This window comes from Trifolium pratense, linkage group LG3 (assembly GCF_020283565.1).
Source record: "Trifolium pratense cultivar HEN17-A07 linkage group LG3, ARS_RC_1.1, whole genome shotgun sequence".
NCBI classification, from domain to species: Eukaryota; Viridiplantae; Streptophyta; class Magnoliopsida; order Fabales; family Fabaceae; genus Trifolium; species Trifolium pratense.
The window spans coordinates 11965102-11983880 of NC_060061.1; the positions used below are offsets into that span (position 1 = coordinate 11965102).

Here is an 18779-nt window from a genome sequence, read left to right on the forward strand (position 1 = left end):
TCTTTCTTCTATTTGATAATTTATTTTGTTTTTTATTGTTTAAATTTAATATATTTTTAAATCTAATATATTGATTTTTTTTATAAGTATATATTAAGTTTTCTATTTCTATTTTTCAATTTTTATTTTTATTGGATGGTGGAGGTGAGGCAGGGGGAGGGTGGTTCAGAGAGTATGTTTCGAGAAAGGTGGGGGATGGGTCCGATACTTTCTTTTGGACTGATCCTTGGGTGGATGAGACCTCTTTACGGGAGCGGTTTGTGAGGCTGTTTGATCTGGCAGAAAACAAATCGGCCACGGTGGCTGAGATGTTTATGCATGGATGGGGGGTTGGAGGGGAGGCGTGGGTGTGGAGGCGTCAGTTGAGGGCGTGGGAGGAGGAGATGCTGGGGGAATGTCAGGCTTTACTTTTTACCCTCTCTTTGCAGGATCATGTTTCCGATAGGTGGCAGTGGCAGGCTGACCTGGATGATGGTTATACTATTCGTGGAACATATCAGATTTTGACGACGCAGGATGCAGTTACTTTGGATGTTGCGTCAGGTCTTATTTGGCGACTCTTGCGGGACAGGTTACCTACCAAAGCAAACCTGATTACTCGAGGGATCTTATCTGAGGCGGCCCATCATTGTGTTTCTGGCTGCGGAGGGGTTGAGTCGGCCCAACACTTATTCCTTTCTTGCAGCACTTTTGGTGCCCTTTGGTCTCTTGTCAGCTCCTGGAATGGCTCTTCTCTGGTGACTGCTCAGACTCTTTCCGGTCACTTTATTCAGTTTACAGGTTCAGCAGGGGGTCTTCGAGCACGACGTTCTTTCATGCAGCTTATATGACTTGCTGTTGTGTGAGTTGTATGGACCGAAAGAAACCATAGATTGTTAAGAGGCTCAACAAACTCAGTGCATCATATGTTGGACAAGATCAAGACTTTTTCCTACAGGTGGTTGAAAGCGACGAGTAGTACTTTAGCTTTGAACTGCCATAGTTGGTGGTCTAGTCCTATGTTTTGTCTGGGCCTTGTATAGTTTCTTTTGGTTCTTGTATTTTTTGACTCTAGTGTAACTTTATCTGGTCGTTCTTGGCACGTCTTGTGCTAAGAAGACTTTTTGTTTATATATATATATATATATATATATATATATGGGGGCTGCTAATTTAGACCCAGTTGGGTCTAAATTAGCAAGGTGCACCTTTTGAGTTGGACAAAAATACCCTTTCTTTTTATAAAAAAAAAAAAAAAACATATTGGCGCTGATCCAGTGTCGCGCGCCTACCGCAGGACCACCGTTACAGACCGTTGATTTCCATCAGACGGCCAAGAGATGATCTCATCATGGCTGTCGGATCAATCAGACAGTCTAGATCATCCAGCTCCATGATAAGCCAGCGCGTGCACCACACTAGATCTGCGCCTGGAGAGAGAAAATTTTATTTTAAAAAAAGCAGGACACGTGTCAACTGCTGGGTGGTTGGCGTGTTTTTTTTTTCATTTAATACTTTAAACTCAATTATTTCGTTGTAAATTAATTTTTTATTTTTTTATTTTTATACCAAAATTCATAATTTTTTTTTGTCTACAAATAGAGACTTGGTTCGTTTGATTTGGACACAAAAAAAAAACTCAATTTTTCACTACCTTTAATTATCTTTATATAATACTGTGAAACCATTTAGCTGGTAGAATGGTTTCACAGTATAACTCTCTGAAACCATTTTACTGGTAGAATGGTTTCAGTGAGTAATTTCTTAATTGTTTGCTTCTGAAACCATTTAGCTGGTACAATGGTTTTAGAGCGTTGTACTTTGAAACCATTTCACTAATAGAATGGTTTTAGGGGAGTTGATTCTTAATTGTTTGCTTCTGAAACCATTTTACTGCTAGAATGGTTTCACAGTATAACTCTCTGAAACCATTCTTCCAGCTAAATGGTTTCATAGTAATATATAAACATAATTTTTCACTTCCTTAATCTCGTTATTTATATGTTCTATTGCATTTTAAATTATGTGTATCGTACTAAGTACGTTACTTGTGTGTTGTAATTTAACACGCACCACTCAATCAACTCACTGAAACCATTATACCAGCAAAATGGTTTCAGAATATAACTCTCTGAAACCATTCTACCGGCTAAATGGTTTCATAAGCAAATAACTAAGAATCAACTCAATGAAACCATTCTACCAGTAAAATGGTTTCAAAGTACAACTCTCTGAAACCATAGTACCAGCTAAATGGTTTCAGAAGCAAACAATAGTTTTTAATTACCGTTTTATCTCATTTAATTAACGAAAAATAGTTTCAGGTCTCCAAAAAATTCATAAAATATACCAAAAGTTCCAGAATATTATCTAATATTTTATTAGAAACAAATAAAAAAACAATTGGTTTCAGAGTACAAATCTATGAAATTATTATTATTATTTGTTAAATGGTTTTAAATAATCAGCGGAATTTGTGAAAATAATTTCATGACATGAACTAGGGAGAGTGAGGTACACAAGAGGGTTCTAAATAATTCATAGTACTTTACATAAAATTTTGGAAATTTTTTATGGAATTATAATATTTTTAATTACCTTTTTAATCATTTAATTAACTAAAAATAGTTTCAGGTCTCCAAAAATTTCATACAATATACCAAAATTTCCAGAATATTATCTACTATTTTATTATGAAAAAATAAAAAACAAATAGAGCCTCCCTGAGGCCGCACGCGCCCCCACGCACCTCCGGTGAGAGTGGGCGTGGGCGACGCGCAATGTTCATCGTCCCCCCCACCCGTTTTATGCAGAAACAGGTCGCGCGACCCGGTTTTTGACCCGGTTCGATCTCCCTCAATACTCAACGAAACTCGACGTTCCTTATATGGATTTTGATCGTTTTTCAATTTTACAAAGGTTTCCGGTATTAGTTTTTGAAATCGGCGTTCGATTCGCACGTAAAATGAGGTCGAAATTTGGAAGAAATTTTAAAAATGTAATAGTTGTTGTTGTTGCATGGGGGGCGCGCTATTTTGGGGGGCGCGCTATTTTATGATGCAAATTACATACATGCCCCAGTTGCTCTATTGTTTCAAAAAAAAAAAAAATAGGTATTTTTGTCCAACTCAAAAGGTGCACCTTGCTAACTTAGACCTAACTAGGGTCTAAGTTAGAAAACCCCTATATATATATATTTCATTTTGGCTTGTTCAAAAAAAAAATTATTTTTTAAAAAATCTGAGATGTTATTTTCCGTTTTTCTTACTTTAAATAAATATGACATGTTAATTCCACGTCCTTAAAAATTCTAGTCAGCATCTGCCAAATCAACAATTACCCGACATGTCAGCCAAAAATTCACCTCAAGGGCCTTTTTAAAAATTTTGGTATTTTGCAAGACCTAAAATCAAACTTTTATTTTGTAAGGATAAAATCAAAATAAGCCGTAATTACAGGTTTTCATATTTAAGCCGTATACTTATTAGTATTTCTTAGTTTCTTATTTTTTTTTTCTCTTAATCAAAAAACTAATTTTTTATTTATTATACTAGGTCTGATAATATGTTACCGTACACAGCCACAAAAAGAAAGAATTCGCGTGGGACCTTTGCGGGGAATAATTTCACGAGACAGGATACTATGTTTGTTTATGGGCCCTATTTTAAAAGATGAATTTTGACTTGAAAAAAAAAAGGAATTAGCTTTGCGATTTTGGGACCCTTTGATTGCTTATCTTTCTTAATCTTTGAAAAATCAAGCAATTTAGGTGTGAAAAATTCTTCCTCACGCTTTAATTTACTAATTCCCTTTTTGTCAAGTAATAAGGATTTTCGTTTAGGTTGGCTTTGAAGTCAATGATGTTTATCAAACTTTTGCAAACATCATAAGGATGCCCTAACTTTTTAATATAAGAAATGAAGTTTACTCCTTAAAGATAAAGAGAATAATGAAGACAATAAAGCTACCAACTGAAAGGTGACCTTAAAAGTGTGACACATTTGATTATAATGCTTCAATAAATCAAATTAGCCAAGGGTTAAAATCATTGAAAAGATCATTGCTTGTTATAAATATTAATGGCGGGTATAAGATTCAATTGTAAACCTATAATAATTAGCTTTTCATCTTGACTCAACATGATATATATATATATATATATATATATATATATATATATATATATATATATATATATATATATATATATATATATATATATATATATATATATATATATATATGGGGGCTGCTAACTTAGACCCAGTTGGGTCTAAGTTAGCAAGGTGCACCTTTTCAGTTGGACCAAAATACCCATTCTTTTTAATTAATTAACCAAATTACCATCAATGGACGCGGATCCAGTGTCGCGCGCGTACCGCAGGACCATGGTTACAGGCCGTTGATTTCCATCAGACAGCCAAGCACTGATCTCATCAAGACTGTCTGATCAATCAGACAGCCCAGATCATCCGAATCCATCAGATTCCAGCGCGTGCACCACACTGGATTACACCCTGGAGAGAGAAGAATCTACTTTTTAAAAGCAGGACACGTGTCGCTGTCTGATTGGTTGGGCGTGATTTTTTTTCCATTTAATACTTTGAACTCAATTATTTCGTTGTAAATTAATTTTTTATTTTTTATTTTTTATTTTTATACCAAAATTCATAATTTTTTTTTCTCTACAAATAGAGACTTGGTTCGTTTGATTTGGACACAGAAAAAAAAAACCAAATTTTTCACTACCTTAATCTCATTTTTCACTACCTTACATCAACTCACTGAAACCATTCTACCAGGAAAATGGTTTCAGAGTACAAATCTCTGAAACCATTCTACCAGCAAAATGGTTTCAGAAGCAAACACAATTAATAAATTACTCACTGAAACCATTCTACCAGTAAAATAGTTTCAGAGTACAACTATGTGCAACCATTCTACAAGCTAAATGGTTTCAGTAGCAAATAACTAATAATCAACTTACTGAAACCATTCTACCAGCAAAATGGTTTCAGATTACAACTCTCTGAAACCATTGTACCAGATAAATGGTTTCAGAAGCAAACACAATTAATAAATTACTCATTGAAACCATTCTACCAGTAAAATGGTTTCAGAATACAACTATGTGCAACCATTCTACCAGTAAAATGGTTTCAGAAGCAAACATTAGTTTTTAATTACCGTTTTATCTCATTTAATTAACTAAAAATAGTTTCAAAGCTCCAAAAATTTCATAAAATATACCAAAAGTTCCAGAATATTATCTACTATTTTCCTGGTATAATGGTTTCAGTGAGTTGGTTGAGTGGTGCGTGTTAAATTACAACACACAAGTAACGTATTTAGTAGACAAAAAATGAGATTAAGGTAGTGAAAAATTGCATTTTTTTTTCGGTGTCTAAATCAAACGAACCAAGTCTCTATTTGTAGAAAAAAAAATTATGAATTTTGGTATAAAAATAAAAAAATAAAAAAATAATTTACAACGAAATAATTGAGTTCAAAGTATTAAATGAACAAAAATCACGTCCAGCCAACCATTGTGTGACACGTGTCCTACTTTTAAAAAGCAAATTTTTCTCTCTCCAGGGTGTAATCCAGTGTGGCGCATGCGCTGGAATCTGATGGATCAGGATGATCTGGGCTGTCTGATTGATCAGACAGTCTTGATGTGATCAGATCTTGGCTGTCTGATGGAAATCAACGGTCTGTAACCATGGTCCTTCGGTACGCGCGCGACACTGGATCCGCGTCTATTAATGGGTATTTTGGTTAATTAATTAAAAAGAATGGGTATTTTGGTCCAATTGAAAAGGTGCACCTTGCTAACTTAGACCTAACTAGGGTCTAAGTTAGAAAACCCCTATATTAGGTCTAATTGAAAAGGTGCACCTTGCTAACTTAGACCTAACTAGGGGTTTTCTAACTTAGACCCTAGTTAGGTCTAAGTTAGCAAGGTGCACCTTTTCAATTGGACCAAAATACCCATTCTTTTTAATTAATTAACCAAAATACCCATTAATAGACGTGGATCCAGTGTCGCGCGCGTACCGAAGGACCATGGTTACAGACCGTTGATTTCCATCAGACAGCCAAGATCTGATCACATCAAGACTGTCTGATCAATCCGACAGCCCAGATCATCCTGATCCATCAGATTTCAGCGCGTGCGCCACACTGGATTACACCCTGGAGAGAGAAAAATTTGCTTTTTAAAAGTAGGACACGTGTCACACAATGGTTGGCTGGACGTGATTTTTGTTCATTTAATACTTTGAACTCAATTATTTCGTTGTAAATTATTTTTTTATTTTTTTTTTATACCAAAATTCATAATTTTTTTTTTCTACAAATAGAGACTTGGTTCGTTTGATTTGGACACCGAAAAAAAAATACAATTTTTCACTACCTTAATCTCATTTTTTGTTTACTAAATACGTTACTTGTGTGTTGTAATTTAACACGCACCACTCAACCAACTCACTGAAACCATTATACCAGGAAAATAGTAGATAATATTCTGGAACTTTTGGTATATTTTATGAAATTTTTGGAGACCTTAAACTATTTTTAGTTAATTAAATGAGATAAAACGGTAATTAAAAACTAATGTTTGCTTCTGAAACCATTTTACTGGTAGAATGGTTGCACATAGTTGTATTCTGAAACCATTTTACTGGTGGAATGGTTTCAATGAGTAATATATTAATTGTGTTTGCTTCTGAAACCATTTATCTGGTACAATGGTTTCAGAGAGTTGTAATCTGAAACCATTTTGCTGATAGAATGGTTTCAGTAAGTTGATTATTAGTTATTTGCTTCTGAAACTATTTAGCTTGTAGAATGGTTGCACATAGTTGTACTCTGAAACTATTTTACTGGTAGAATGGTTTCAGTGAGTAATTTATTAATTGTGTTTGCTTCTGAAACCATTTAGCTGGTAGAATGGTTTCAGAGATTTGTACTCTGAAACCATTTTCCTGGTAGAATGGTTTCAGTGAGTTGATGTAAGGTAGTGAAAAATGAGATTAAGGTAGTGAAAAATTGGGTTTTTTTTTCTGTGTCCAAATCAAACGAACCAAGTCTCTATTTGTAGAGAAAAAAAAATTATGAATTTTGGTATAAAATAAAAAATTAATTTACAACGAAATAATTGAGTTCAAAGTATTAAATGGAAAAAAATCACGCCCAGCCAATCAGACAGCGACACGTGTCCTGCTTTTAAAAAGTAGATTCTTCTCTCTCCAGGGTGTAATCCAGTGTGGTGCACGCGCTGGAATCTGATGGATTCGGATGATCTGTGCTGTCTGATTGATCAAACAGTCTTGATGAGATCAGATCTTGGCTGTCTGATGGAAATCAACGGTCTGTAACCATGGTCCTGCGGTACGCGCGCGACACTGGATCCGCGTCCATTGATGGTAATTTGGTTAATTAATTAAAAAGAATGGGTATTTTGGTCCAACTGAAAAAGGTGCACTTTGCTAACTTAGACCCAACTGGGTCTAAGTTAGCAGCCCCCATATATATAAACTAAAATCGTTTTCTAATGGGGATTAAAGTTGTTTTAACTTTACTTTATTTACTATGAAAATTATGCATAAGATCATCCACTAATGACATTGGCCTGTAGAAGTAGAAACTCAAATCATCCTTGTTCTCTTTATTGAGAGGGATGCTTGAAAAAATAAGTAAAAATAAATAAGGGTGTTTGAGGTAAAAAATCATCTAATTTAAAGATAAAGTTACGGAATAACAATGATAAATTATATTTGAAACATTGATGAAACAATATAAATAAATTCAACTGAACAAATAAGTAGTATTTAAAAAATTTAAAATCAACAATAAAAATATTAAAATCAATAAATAATATTAATGTAATATATAACATTAATAAAATAATAAATTAAAATACATGTATGCAGTTTGGTTCAGTTTTTAAAAAATAATTTAAAATCCAATTTGATCCATGATTGTCTTTTATTTTCTTTTCGTTTTGTAGTTTAATTTAAGTCGGTTTAGATTTGAATACCTCCATCTTGATGCCACAACTGCGATTGGGAGGGGGCTGGAACCACTTGATGCCAGAATTGACCCCCGAACCAGATTAAACTGGTGGTGAAAAACAAAAAAATGCATCATTCAACCTTGAAATTTAAGCTGAATTTGCACTAGAGAAAATTTGGTTTCTGCGAACCGAATTTTTTTACAAAGGCAAAATTGGAATATTGGGGGGTATAAAAGAATCACGGGAGGTCGGGAGAGAAAACATCACTTATAATTACTCATTAAGGGTCTCTAATGAATAATTTCTCAATAAGCATTTCATTAACAGTCCTTTCAGTAGTGTATTTTTTGTGGGGGTGTCTGAAAATAAAGGGGGTGGAATGAGAAACCATTCACTAATGACCCAACAACAAGAAAGCAACTTGTTAACAAAACCCCGTCTAGTATGATGATTTCTCTTTGCACCCCCAAATTTTTCTTTTCGTGCAAAAAACTTTGGAAAATGCTATTCAAAATTTTCTGCGTGTTTTGCGTGAAAAAAGAAATTCGGGAGCTGGGGAAAGAAATCATCATCTAGTATAATCGTTGGTACAATATGTCCGGGCAGCTCAGGTGAAAGCCCATTCAATTCAAAGATATGCTGAGCCCGTTTATTTAAAAAATAAAACATTGTATGGAGTAACATTTTTATTTATTTTACTTTTAATTACAAAACTGCTACTTCGTTTTCAAACTATTTTCATATTTTAAAAGATTTGTCATGAAAAAAATAGTAATTTATATTCACGATGCATATCCAATAGATTAAACTCATTATTTTTAGTTTGTGTTTAAGAACAAGATTAGGTTAACTTCCAAATTATGAGACTAATCTATTGACATGAGTAATTAATTTCCCAACTTAACAAAAATGCTTGTGAATTTATAGATTTTTATGAATGAGGTTGATTAAAGAGAGCTTTTAAAAAAGTTGAAATGCCAAAAACTTTAAAGAACACCTAATAGTATAAGATTATCTCGGTTTTCTTTTCCTATTCGCAATGTTATATTGTATTTGGAATTTAAAGAAAAAAGTGATTTCGCAGTGTCATCGTGATTTGGAAATTGAGACTAAACTAAGCCACACTCTGAAACTTCAACTAGAGTTGACATTTGAAGTCATTCAACCTGTAATTTCAGACGCATCATTAATGCATAAATTTGATTTGACTAGAAAAATGTACAACAATATACAAATCTTTGTATCAAACATCATATTCTCAATTCTACATCACATGTTTTTGTCTACTCTCTTCTTCATTTTCCAACATGTCAACATTATAATTATAAGGAAGATTAACTATATTGTGACCACTAACATAAACTACTCTAAAAATATCATACTTCATAATGTTTATGGAGAAGTTTTCAAGATATGGAACCATCCACTTTCTATAATCTGGATTTAGAATCCATGAGTAACAAAATTGTAGTGATTTCCACACATGAATGCATACAACAGTAGGTAACATTTGTCCTTTCAAACAAAGGCCTGAAGTTTTGCCTTCTATTTGAGTAAAACGTGACCTAAATATTGCTAGGACTGCATAACATAGATCATTAAGGTCTTTGGTAGTTGTGAGTATTGAGTTCATGGAGATTATATCACCTGTACTAAACTTTGCAATTAATGTACCATCTCTTGATTCTCCAGCATATGCATTGAGGAAATTGTGTTCAACTAAGATACCCATTGTTGTTACATTTGTTAGCATTGATTGCTGTAAAAGGAAAAATTGAAGAAAAAGATAGATGAAAAATGTGATTAACTAATCATATACTAATAGATACATTATTCTATAGTTATAGGCCCATATTCATTGTGCACTTGTAAATATTCTTTAACTTACATTTTATACCAAAGTTCCAATAATTGAGTGTTAAAAGGAGAGTGGAATCTGTTGCAACAGTATGAGGGTGTTGTTTAGTTGGTGAAAATATTTTCTATTTTTATGTGTTCATTTTAACTTTGCTAATAAGAAGATATGAAATTTATAAAATGAACAATTCTGGTGAAAGAAATAAAAAGGCTGGTAAAAGATGATGCATTTTTGAAAATAATGAATTTTTTTTTTTTTGACATTTTCATTATTTCCTAAAAGCACACAATTGTTCATAGTCTAGTATTTCGTTGTTAGCAAGTAAAATTAACAACGATTTTAGAATATATGAAAATAGAACGGTTAAATTGCATTTTGACTCACTAATTTTAATAAATTTGCAATTTTGATCCTCTAACTTTTATAATAGCAATTTTTACCCCTAATTTTAGCCTCTTTTGCAAAAGATCTGTTCCCATTGATTTTGACAAAGTCAACGTATACGTGAACAATGTCCATGCCACATCAACATGTCTTGCCATGTGGACAATGACTACATGCCACATCATTATATGTGGCAATACATGCTAACATAGCGTGTGAGTCATTATCCATGCGTGCGTTGATTTGATTAAAATATGTGCGGAACAAATCTTTTGCAAAACGAACTAAAGTTAGGGGCTAAAATTGTAAGTTTGTGAAATTTATATACGAGGGCAAAAGTTTAATTTAGTCAAATAAAAAAAAATTTTACAAAGTAAGTGAGTTCTAAAGTACTGCAACACTATTCTGTAGCAATAAAATACTTCTAATCACCTATTATTGCATTGTGATTTAGCTAAACAGCTGCATATACATATTTTCTGATTATTTGGGTGCAAGGATTTTTCTCTATTAGAAATTATCAAGGTTTTGAGGGGTATAAGCAAATGTTACGTGGTCTTTGTGGACATGTAGTGAATTTGGTGATATTCACAACTAAGAGAATTTCAACTGCCACTCTTCACTCTTGTGCTAGGTGCTAGTATGTGCATTTATTTTTGTTTCAAGAAAAATATTTGTTGGTACTTTGAGGTGTTAGAGTATCAAGTATAAATAATAAGTCCTTAATTGGATGAAAGTGTTTACGATATATAAATGAATAAATTCATATATAAATGCTTTAATTTTTTTTTATGGAGATGTGTTATTCAAACCAAACAAGTCCAATGTGATAGTTCTCATTGTTTCAGGCTTCCTCATGACCTAACACGAGAAACATTATTTTTGTTTTTTTTACTAAGTAGCACATTGACTAGATATTCTAACCTTTTTAAGATGAATAAATTAGAGTATCAGAGTTAAAACCTGAGTCCATACATATTACATGAAATATTCCTACCACCCAAGTTATAACTCACCGGGAGGACACAAAGAAGGAACATTCCTTGTTACTAGTCTTTTTTGGTACTTAAAATTAAGTACTTAATTACCAACACAAGAAGGAAAAGCAATAAATGTCAAAGTACTACTAGCTAGTTAGGTTCATACTTACCAGGTCTGCTGTCAACTTATCCTTATCATCATTTGATCGTTTCTGCCATGCTCCATACCATATTATCTAGTATCAATACAAATTGGAGAAAGAATGAAATGTGTTAATCAGCAGACACACATAAATTCCAGAAAGAAAAGGAAGAAAATTCCCTAGAGAACACAAATAAATTAAGTTATGAAAATTTGAAAAACAAGAGAAACATATATATATAGTACCATATTTCCATGGATGCTCTTAAATATAGAACTTTGCATACAACCAAGATTCTCAGCACATGAGGAAAACTGTTTGAGTTCATGAATAAGATGGTCAACAATTACTACAGTTGGCTTGAAAACAAAGAAACTTATTTCCAATTCTTTGTTGTTGAAATCTACACAGCATGTAACCATGTCTCTTTTCTTCTTCTCTTCACTCTTCAGTACTACTTTTATGTCTTATTTGTATTGCTATGAATATTTGTTAATTTAATTTGTCTCATAATAGTCATAAAACACACGCTTGCTCAAACAAAGGTTTCATGACATCATTCATGATTCATGCATACTAGTAAGGTTGCTTCTTGGAATTGTACAAAATCTTGACTTTGAGTATAATGAAAAATGACTTAGGACTTTAAACGTGTATTGACTCATTCAATTTGCTGACATAACATTCATTGTACCCAAAATTAAAAAACAAATGTTTAGTTCTAAGTTGCAACATACAGGTATTTTTTTTAACCTTGTGTGAACAAATAAAAGGAGTTCCGGTGATTCAAAGTTTGGCTACAAGATAAATAAAGTCTAAAAGAAAAAAAATCCAACTAGAAATCAAATTCAGGTTTTCCGGCCTGAATGATTCGTCATAAGGGTAACCCACTATCACACATTTATGGGTAAGTCAACATTTTAGTTCTACTTAATTGTATAGTCCATCAAATTTGTAAAATAACAATTTTATTTCTTCAATTATAAAAACCGTGGTTGAAAGGTGATAATCTATTAAAAACGGCTAGCAAAATGGATCGATACTTCACACCTAATATGATTGGTCATGTTCTTAATTTGGGGGAATTTAATAATAGTAAAAGTTGATAGATACCTCGAAGATATATATAACATAATTAATAAAAAAATAAAAAAAAATAAAAAAAAAATTAATAAAACAAAACGAGCCTTAAGAAATTTACTTCCAACAAGTTGCATGATTGTTGTAGATGAACACAAATTTCTCACTTCTGTTGACGTCATGCAGCTTTCAAGAATTCAAGGAGAAAAATAGGAACTTCGACTAGAAAAGGTCATCATCCTTGTCTTCTCATCTAGAATCATAAAATGCGTCAAAAAAAATAAAATCTAGAATTATAAAAATGCCTTTTATCTTTATGGTTATAGAGAATTGTTTATAAAGGACATGTTAAAAAATAGAATAAATTAAACTCCTACAAAATTAAGGGTCCATTTAGTATGATGGAAAGAAAATGGGAGGAAAAAAAATTACACAAACCAATGAATTAACTTGGAATAAAGTAACATGTAAATGAAAGTATGAAAAACTATTGAAAAAGTAAAGTGAAAGCCATTTAGTCCTATGAGACTGAGCTAAAAACAGATTTCCAACAATCAAGCAACAATTGCAGTATGGAATTGAAAGTTGAACCACAAAATTTAGCAATTGATTGTGTTTGTATATGAAATCATTTTATTAGTATGTTATATCAATGATTTTGAAAAATAATTCCTTGATTAAAAGTTAAAAAAACATTTCCATAGTTGCAAACACCATCTAAATTTACAAAGTTCGTTGAATTCAAATATCTTCGGAGATGGTTATAAAACAATCGATAACATCAATTAATTAATAATAATTTTTCCTTTTTCATTTAAAAATTAAAAGCAAATAATATTTGTACAACGTTCACGTGATACTGTATTGATATAAGATCAAGCGATTATAATTTTAATAGGTAAAGTTTCGACTATGAGAATTCTCCACGAACCCTAGCTTGTGTGTTGGCTACAAATCCTTATTTTTCTGTGTTTACATGCTCTCATTATATAGAAAAATAAAAGCCTAAGAAGTATGAACAAGTCTACTTTAAAAAGAAACAAAATATTAAATAGGTTTTGGTAAAAAATACGTGCATGCATCGGTGCATCTTAACATGCACTGAATCATCTTTTCCTCGGATTCCAGTTCACGTCTTGCACCGAAACATCTTCGCTTCAGATCCCCTCTTATAGACACATGCACTAGTATATTCTAGACCAGATCATCCTGGACATTGATTCTTGATTTTAAAGCAAATTTTCAAAGTTAAAAGATATCTCGATGGGTTGAATGTGATTGTTTATAAAATATCTTTAGTCTCGATTTCCAACCAATTGTTTACTCGTATACCTGAACAATGGTCTCCAAGTCACGGCTAAAGGACTAGAAGGGTATGTCATCCCTTGCGTGACTTAGGCCCTCAATTCTCATAGATGACACCAAAATAATTCGAGGTGGATCAACGACCATAGTGGTGAAAGAACAACGGTGGAGCTCTTTAGTGAAACTTGTACCTACAAACACTCAAATGTTCAACGGGAGATTGAGATCGGAGATTCCCATCTATTACGGTAGGACAGTGTAACAACATCAAATCCTATCCCATAATAAAGAGACTCTAAAATTAATTAAAGATGGAAAAGGAAAATGCTTTAAAATTAACAAAAAGTCATTTAGTACTGTAGTTAGGTGGAGGATGTTGTATGAGGATTTAAAATTATTGATATTAAAATATGAATCATTATTCAACATTGTATCAACCAGATAAAGTTTATTTATCATGAAGGAAAGATAGCCACAACAATCACCACGTTGTGTTGCTTTTTTTTTTTTTTGTCAGGTAGTCTAGTGGCTTGAAATTCCACCTTTAAAGATGGATAAGTGGAGTGTCCAGGGTTCGAACCCTGACTCCTGCATATAAAATGCTGATGTCCCAACCAATTGAGCTAAGCTCATGGGGACACGTTGTGTTGCTTTTTAATTCACAACTTTTATTTTACCAAATACAATACTCCTCCGATCTCATATATAAGTAAAAATAAATAAAAAATTAGAAGTCTCTAATATAAGCAAAAACTACTATAATCATTATATTTATCAACAATTCCAATTTTACCATTAGTTTCACTTTTAACCATAATAAATAGTAATTTAATTTAAAACAAAAGGTAAGGGTAAAATTAAAAATGACATATTTCCTCCGTCCCAAATTATAAGAGAATTTTTTTTTTTGTCTTAAATTATAAGGGAAAAATCGTTTTCAATGAAGTTTTTTTCCTTGATCTCATAAAACTAAATGCAAATTACATTTAATTTTTTCTCTCAACTTTTCTCAATAAACAACAATCAATAAAAATTGTGTTTACATCTTCCCATGCAACTTATTTCAAGGAAAACCTACAAAAAATATTTCAAATTATCATGTTTTACTTTTTTTTAATAAGTGTGATTTTTATATTTTCGTTATAATTTGGGACGGAGGAAGTATTTTATCTAATAATTTACTCCAATTTCTTAAAGGATGTGTCTTTTTTTTTCTCTGCTTACATAAAGACTAGATATATCATCCAAGAAGCCTTATTCGTATTACGGATATGATATGATACAGATATAAAGATTTCGTAAAAATAAAAATGATATATAATTTTTTTAGATACATTAATAAACTTTTGGTTAAATTATATTTTTTACTATCTAATTTTTACAAACTTGCGATTTTTACATCATAGCATTCATATATAATAGCATTTTTAATTTCCTAAGTTTAGTCATTTTGTAAAAGTCTAATTATCCATCAAATCAGCACATATGTGAACAACTAATTAAGTGATTCACATGTTACATCAACACATTTTACAACCTACAATTTTTAAAAATGAATTTAAAAAATATATTTTTTTTAATTGCACCTCCGATGTATACAAAATTAATTAATGAAACTCTGTCATTGTTCAATGCTCACCCACTCCAACCTCTTTCCCCACCTTGTGTGTCCCTTGCCTCGTCACACCGGCCCCCAACCTCTCCCCCTCCATCCACCGTCGTCTCTCTCTCCCTATCAAATCCTAACACCTCTGTCATACTCTTTTGGTTAATTTGTCACTTTAAAAAAGTTATAAGATTTTTCTCTAGATAAAAAAAAAAAAAAAACAAGAGTGCATCAAATTTATTTTGGCATTATTGTCGCTTATACACCAATTTTTCTCATCTATTCTGCTCGTCAAAATATATGATGTGGTCTTTCAAATTTTTAAGTTTTTTTTCTTTTTCTCAATTAAGTCATATGTTGATGGAGCCAGAAATTTTGAATAGTGGGGGCACGAGTGTGAAGTAAATAAAATCTGATCAATAATTATTTTATTAGAAATTAAACTTGGGTTCTTCCAAACGATTCGTCATAATTAAGAGAATTTCATTAACTACTTGAACTCAATTACTTGGTTTAATTGTTATCTACATTTTTTTTAGATGCATTTTTCTCCTATTTTAATTGTTATCTACATTTTACTCATAATATGAAAACGTTCAATTACTTTCTCATTTTCAATATCAATAAAAACATCTCTATATAAGTAACTAAACAATCATGTAACCAAAAAATCATTTTCATTAATGAATCCAACTTTGTGCTTCTACGTTCATCACGTGCTTGAGAATTAGATGTTAATGATCGTTTTGAACTTGACTTTATTTTTAAAAAATTATTTGTAGTACTTGTTCCTAGAAATAAAATAAATAAATAAAAATAAAAAAAACAATTTAAACTATACACATACAGTCATACAGTATAGATGTTCAGTGATTAGATTTAGGGGAAAAAAAATCATACTCACATTTACTACTTCATTGATAAAAGCTATTTTTTTTTCTTTTATTTGTTTTACATTATATACGAAAAACAAAGGGAAAATGATGAAATAGAGAATTAGTAGGAAGAAAGTAGGGCATACATGAGAACAAAAATTATTTACTTTTTCTTATCATTGTATTTTAATGTGTAATCAAGTGAATGCTATGTGTTGTGGGTGTCAACTTATACTATATAAAAAAAATTCTCAAACATTAGTGCAGGCAGGTGCCCCATGTATTGCCATATTTTTGGTTGTGTAGTTTTGAATTGTTTAATTTTTGGTACAAAAGAAACCTAATGTAATGAGACTAAAAAGTTAATCTAACATTTTTAAACATGCAAGTTTCAGATAAATCATCAAAAGTAAGTATGAAGTTCACTTGGAGGTCCACTATAGAACAACTAAAAGAACTCAAAGAAAGACTATAATTAGCAAGTTAATGTCGGTATTTATGTTATCTTTCCACCACGTGTGACGAACTTGAACTTGTCATTCCAAAGATTGAGAATGCACCTGTATGGAGGGAGATCAAGCTGCTTTTAAGTAACTATTATAAGTATGTACCATACAATAAGTGCTTAATCATTTATTATAAACATCGTCTGTGTGTGTATGTTTGTTTCACAATATTAATTTGAATATAAATTGAAGTTTACTAATATATTGAATTTGTTTCGTAAAAAAAAAAACACTAATATATTAAATTTGTTGCACATGTATAAGGGGATGGAGGCAGAAATAAACTTAGGCACAGGAGGACTAAATTTAAAACTATAATGTAGTAAAAAAAATTAAATGCACAATATATATAAGAAATTATAAGATAAATTCAAAGTTAATATTGTGGATTTGTATTTTATTTGGTTAAAATTTTAATGGTAAAAATGTAAGTGTTTAAGGCTCAATATAATTGAGTAAAAAAATCTAACTATATAATATAAATTTAGTTTAACAAAAACGATGTAGAGATAAAAAATAAGTTTAATTACACTTTTAGTCTTTTATTTCATCAAACTTACAAAAATGTTCCTTTTTTTTAAAAAAAAAAAATTGGCACCTATATTTTCTCATTTGTTGTAATCTTGATCCCATGTATTTTGCTATAAAAATGGTTGTTGGCATAAAAAATGAAAGTTTTAGTCTCAAAGTGACATTTTTTCTTTAATTAGATCCAATATTTACACAATAAATCACTCATTTTTGCGCACAAAAAAAAAAAACTATTTTTAGAAAAAAACATACATTGATATATCAATACGGTGAATTCTCACCACTTGACTATATTTTTTTCATACACAAGAGTCAAGTATTAAAAAAATTTAGAAAAGACCATAACCTTTTAAAATTATTGGTCTACTTCTAAGTTCTAACTCCGTCCCCGCAAATATATTGTGCATGCATATGTATCTCTATTCGGGGCCTATTCTAGCAGCTAACCTTTGCTATTGATTGATCTTTGACCATTAATTAATATAGGTGGGGATAGTTTTGAAGAGATTCACAATGTTACAATCACGTTGAAGTGTCAACCATATCACAAAATAATACAAGGATTTAAAGGTGGAAGGAAGAATAATGGTAGACGCAAGCTTTGATTGCTTTTGATGCATGCAGCATGTGCATGATTAAAGATTTAAAGGTTTTAAAACTTTTTATAGTGTACTAGTTAAAGGTTCTAAAACTTTTTATAATGTACTAGTATATATATGTAGGAATCGAGAGAATAATAGAGTCATATACATTAATAAAAAAAAGAGACATACATTATCCCCACAACACCTAAAGGCTAAACTAGCAATGATTTTTTTTCTTTCAAATGTTAACAAATACCTAATAGATATTTATATATATTAGGTTTTTAAAATATATTAGTTAAATATACTAATTTTTTAAGTAAAGTAAATTCTGATATTATGAAGAAGAAAAAAAAAAGGTAAAGTAAATTCTGACTATAAAATGAAAAGTTACACATCTGTATGACAAAATAGATTTAGGTTAAATTTTTGTTTTTTGACACATCATATAAGTTAAAGTTTAATTGCAAATTTGGTCCCATTTTTATCACACTCATAAAAATATAGTTTCCCTATTTTAAATTAAACTTTTTGTTCTCTTAATTATTACATTTGTTATAATTTTGGTCTCACTTTATATTTTTTACCTGTGAAATATTGATTTTTAACCTTAAAAAATTGTGATTTATTGTTCCAATTGTAAATTTGAAGAAAAAATACCACTAATTATTTTGATAAAAATTATAAATTGAGACTAAAATTGCAAAAACGTGATAATTGAAAGAGAAAAAAAAATGATTTTAAAACAAGAGATTTTAGCTACTATAGTATGATATAATAGAGAACCAAAAAATAAAATAGCAATCAAACTCTATATATGGAGGTTCGGTCCATCTCTTATTAGGCACATCCAAACAAAAGAAGAATGAAAATTATAGTAAAAATACAAAACCATATGATCATTTTGGCCACTTGCTTAATTAGCAGGTGG

General features: G+C 31.2%; 2 protein-coding genes across 2 annotated transcripts; one reads left to right on the forward strand and one right to left on the reverse strand.

Annotated features, from left to right (window-relative positions):
• The first annotated feature begins 308 nt into the window (after positions 1 to 308).
• On the forward strand, positions 309 to 830 carry LOC123914588. Its single transcript, XM_045965790.1, has one exon. It carries the CDS (start codon positions 309 to 311, stop codon positions 828 to 830), a length of 522 nt encoding a protein of 173 aa, XP_045821746.1.
• An 8226-nt stretch (positions 831 to 9056) lies between these two features.
• Positions 9057 to 11913, reverse strand: LOC123914324. The gene is made up of 3 exons (XM_045965430.1): positions 11607 to 11913; positions 11389 to 11454; positions 9057 to 9755 (listed from the first exon to the last, which is right to left on the reverse strand). Exons 1-3 carry the CDS (start codon positions 11781 to 11783, stop codon positions 9261 to 9263), a joined length of 738 nt encoding a protein of 245 aa, XP_045821386.1. The 5' UTR covers positions 11784 to 11913; the 3' UTR covers positions 9057 to 9260.
• Between the last annotated feature and the right edge of the window lie 6866 nt (positions 11914 to 18779).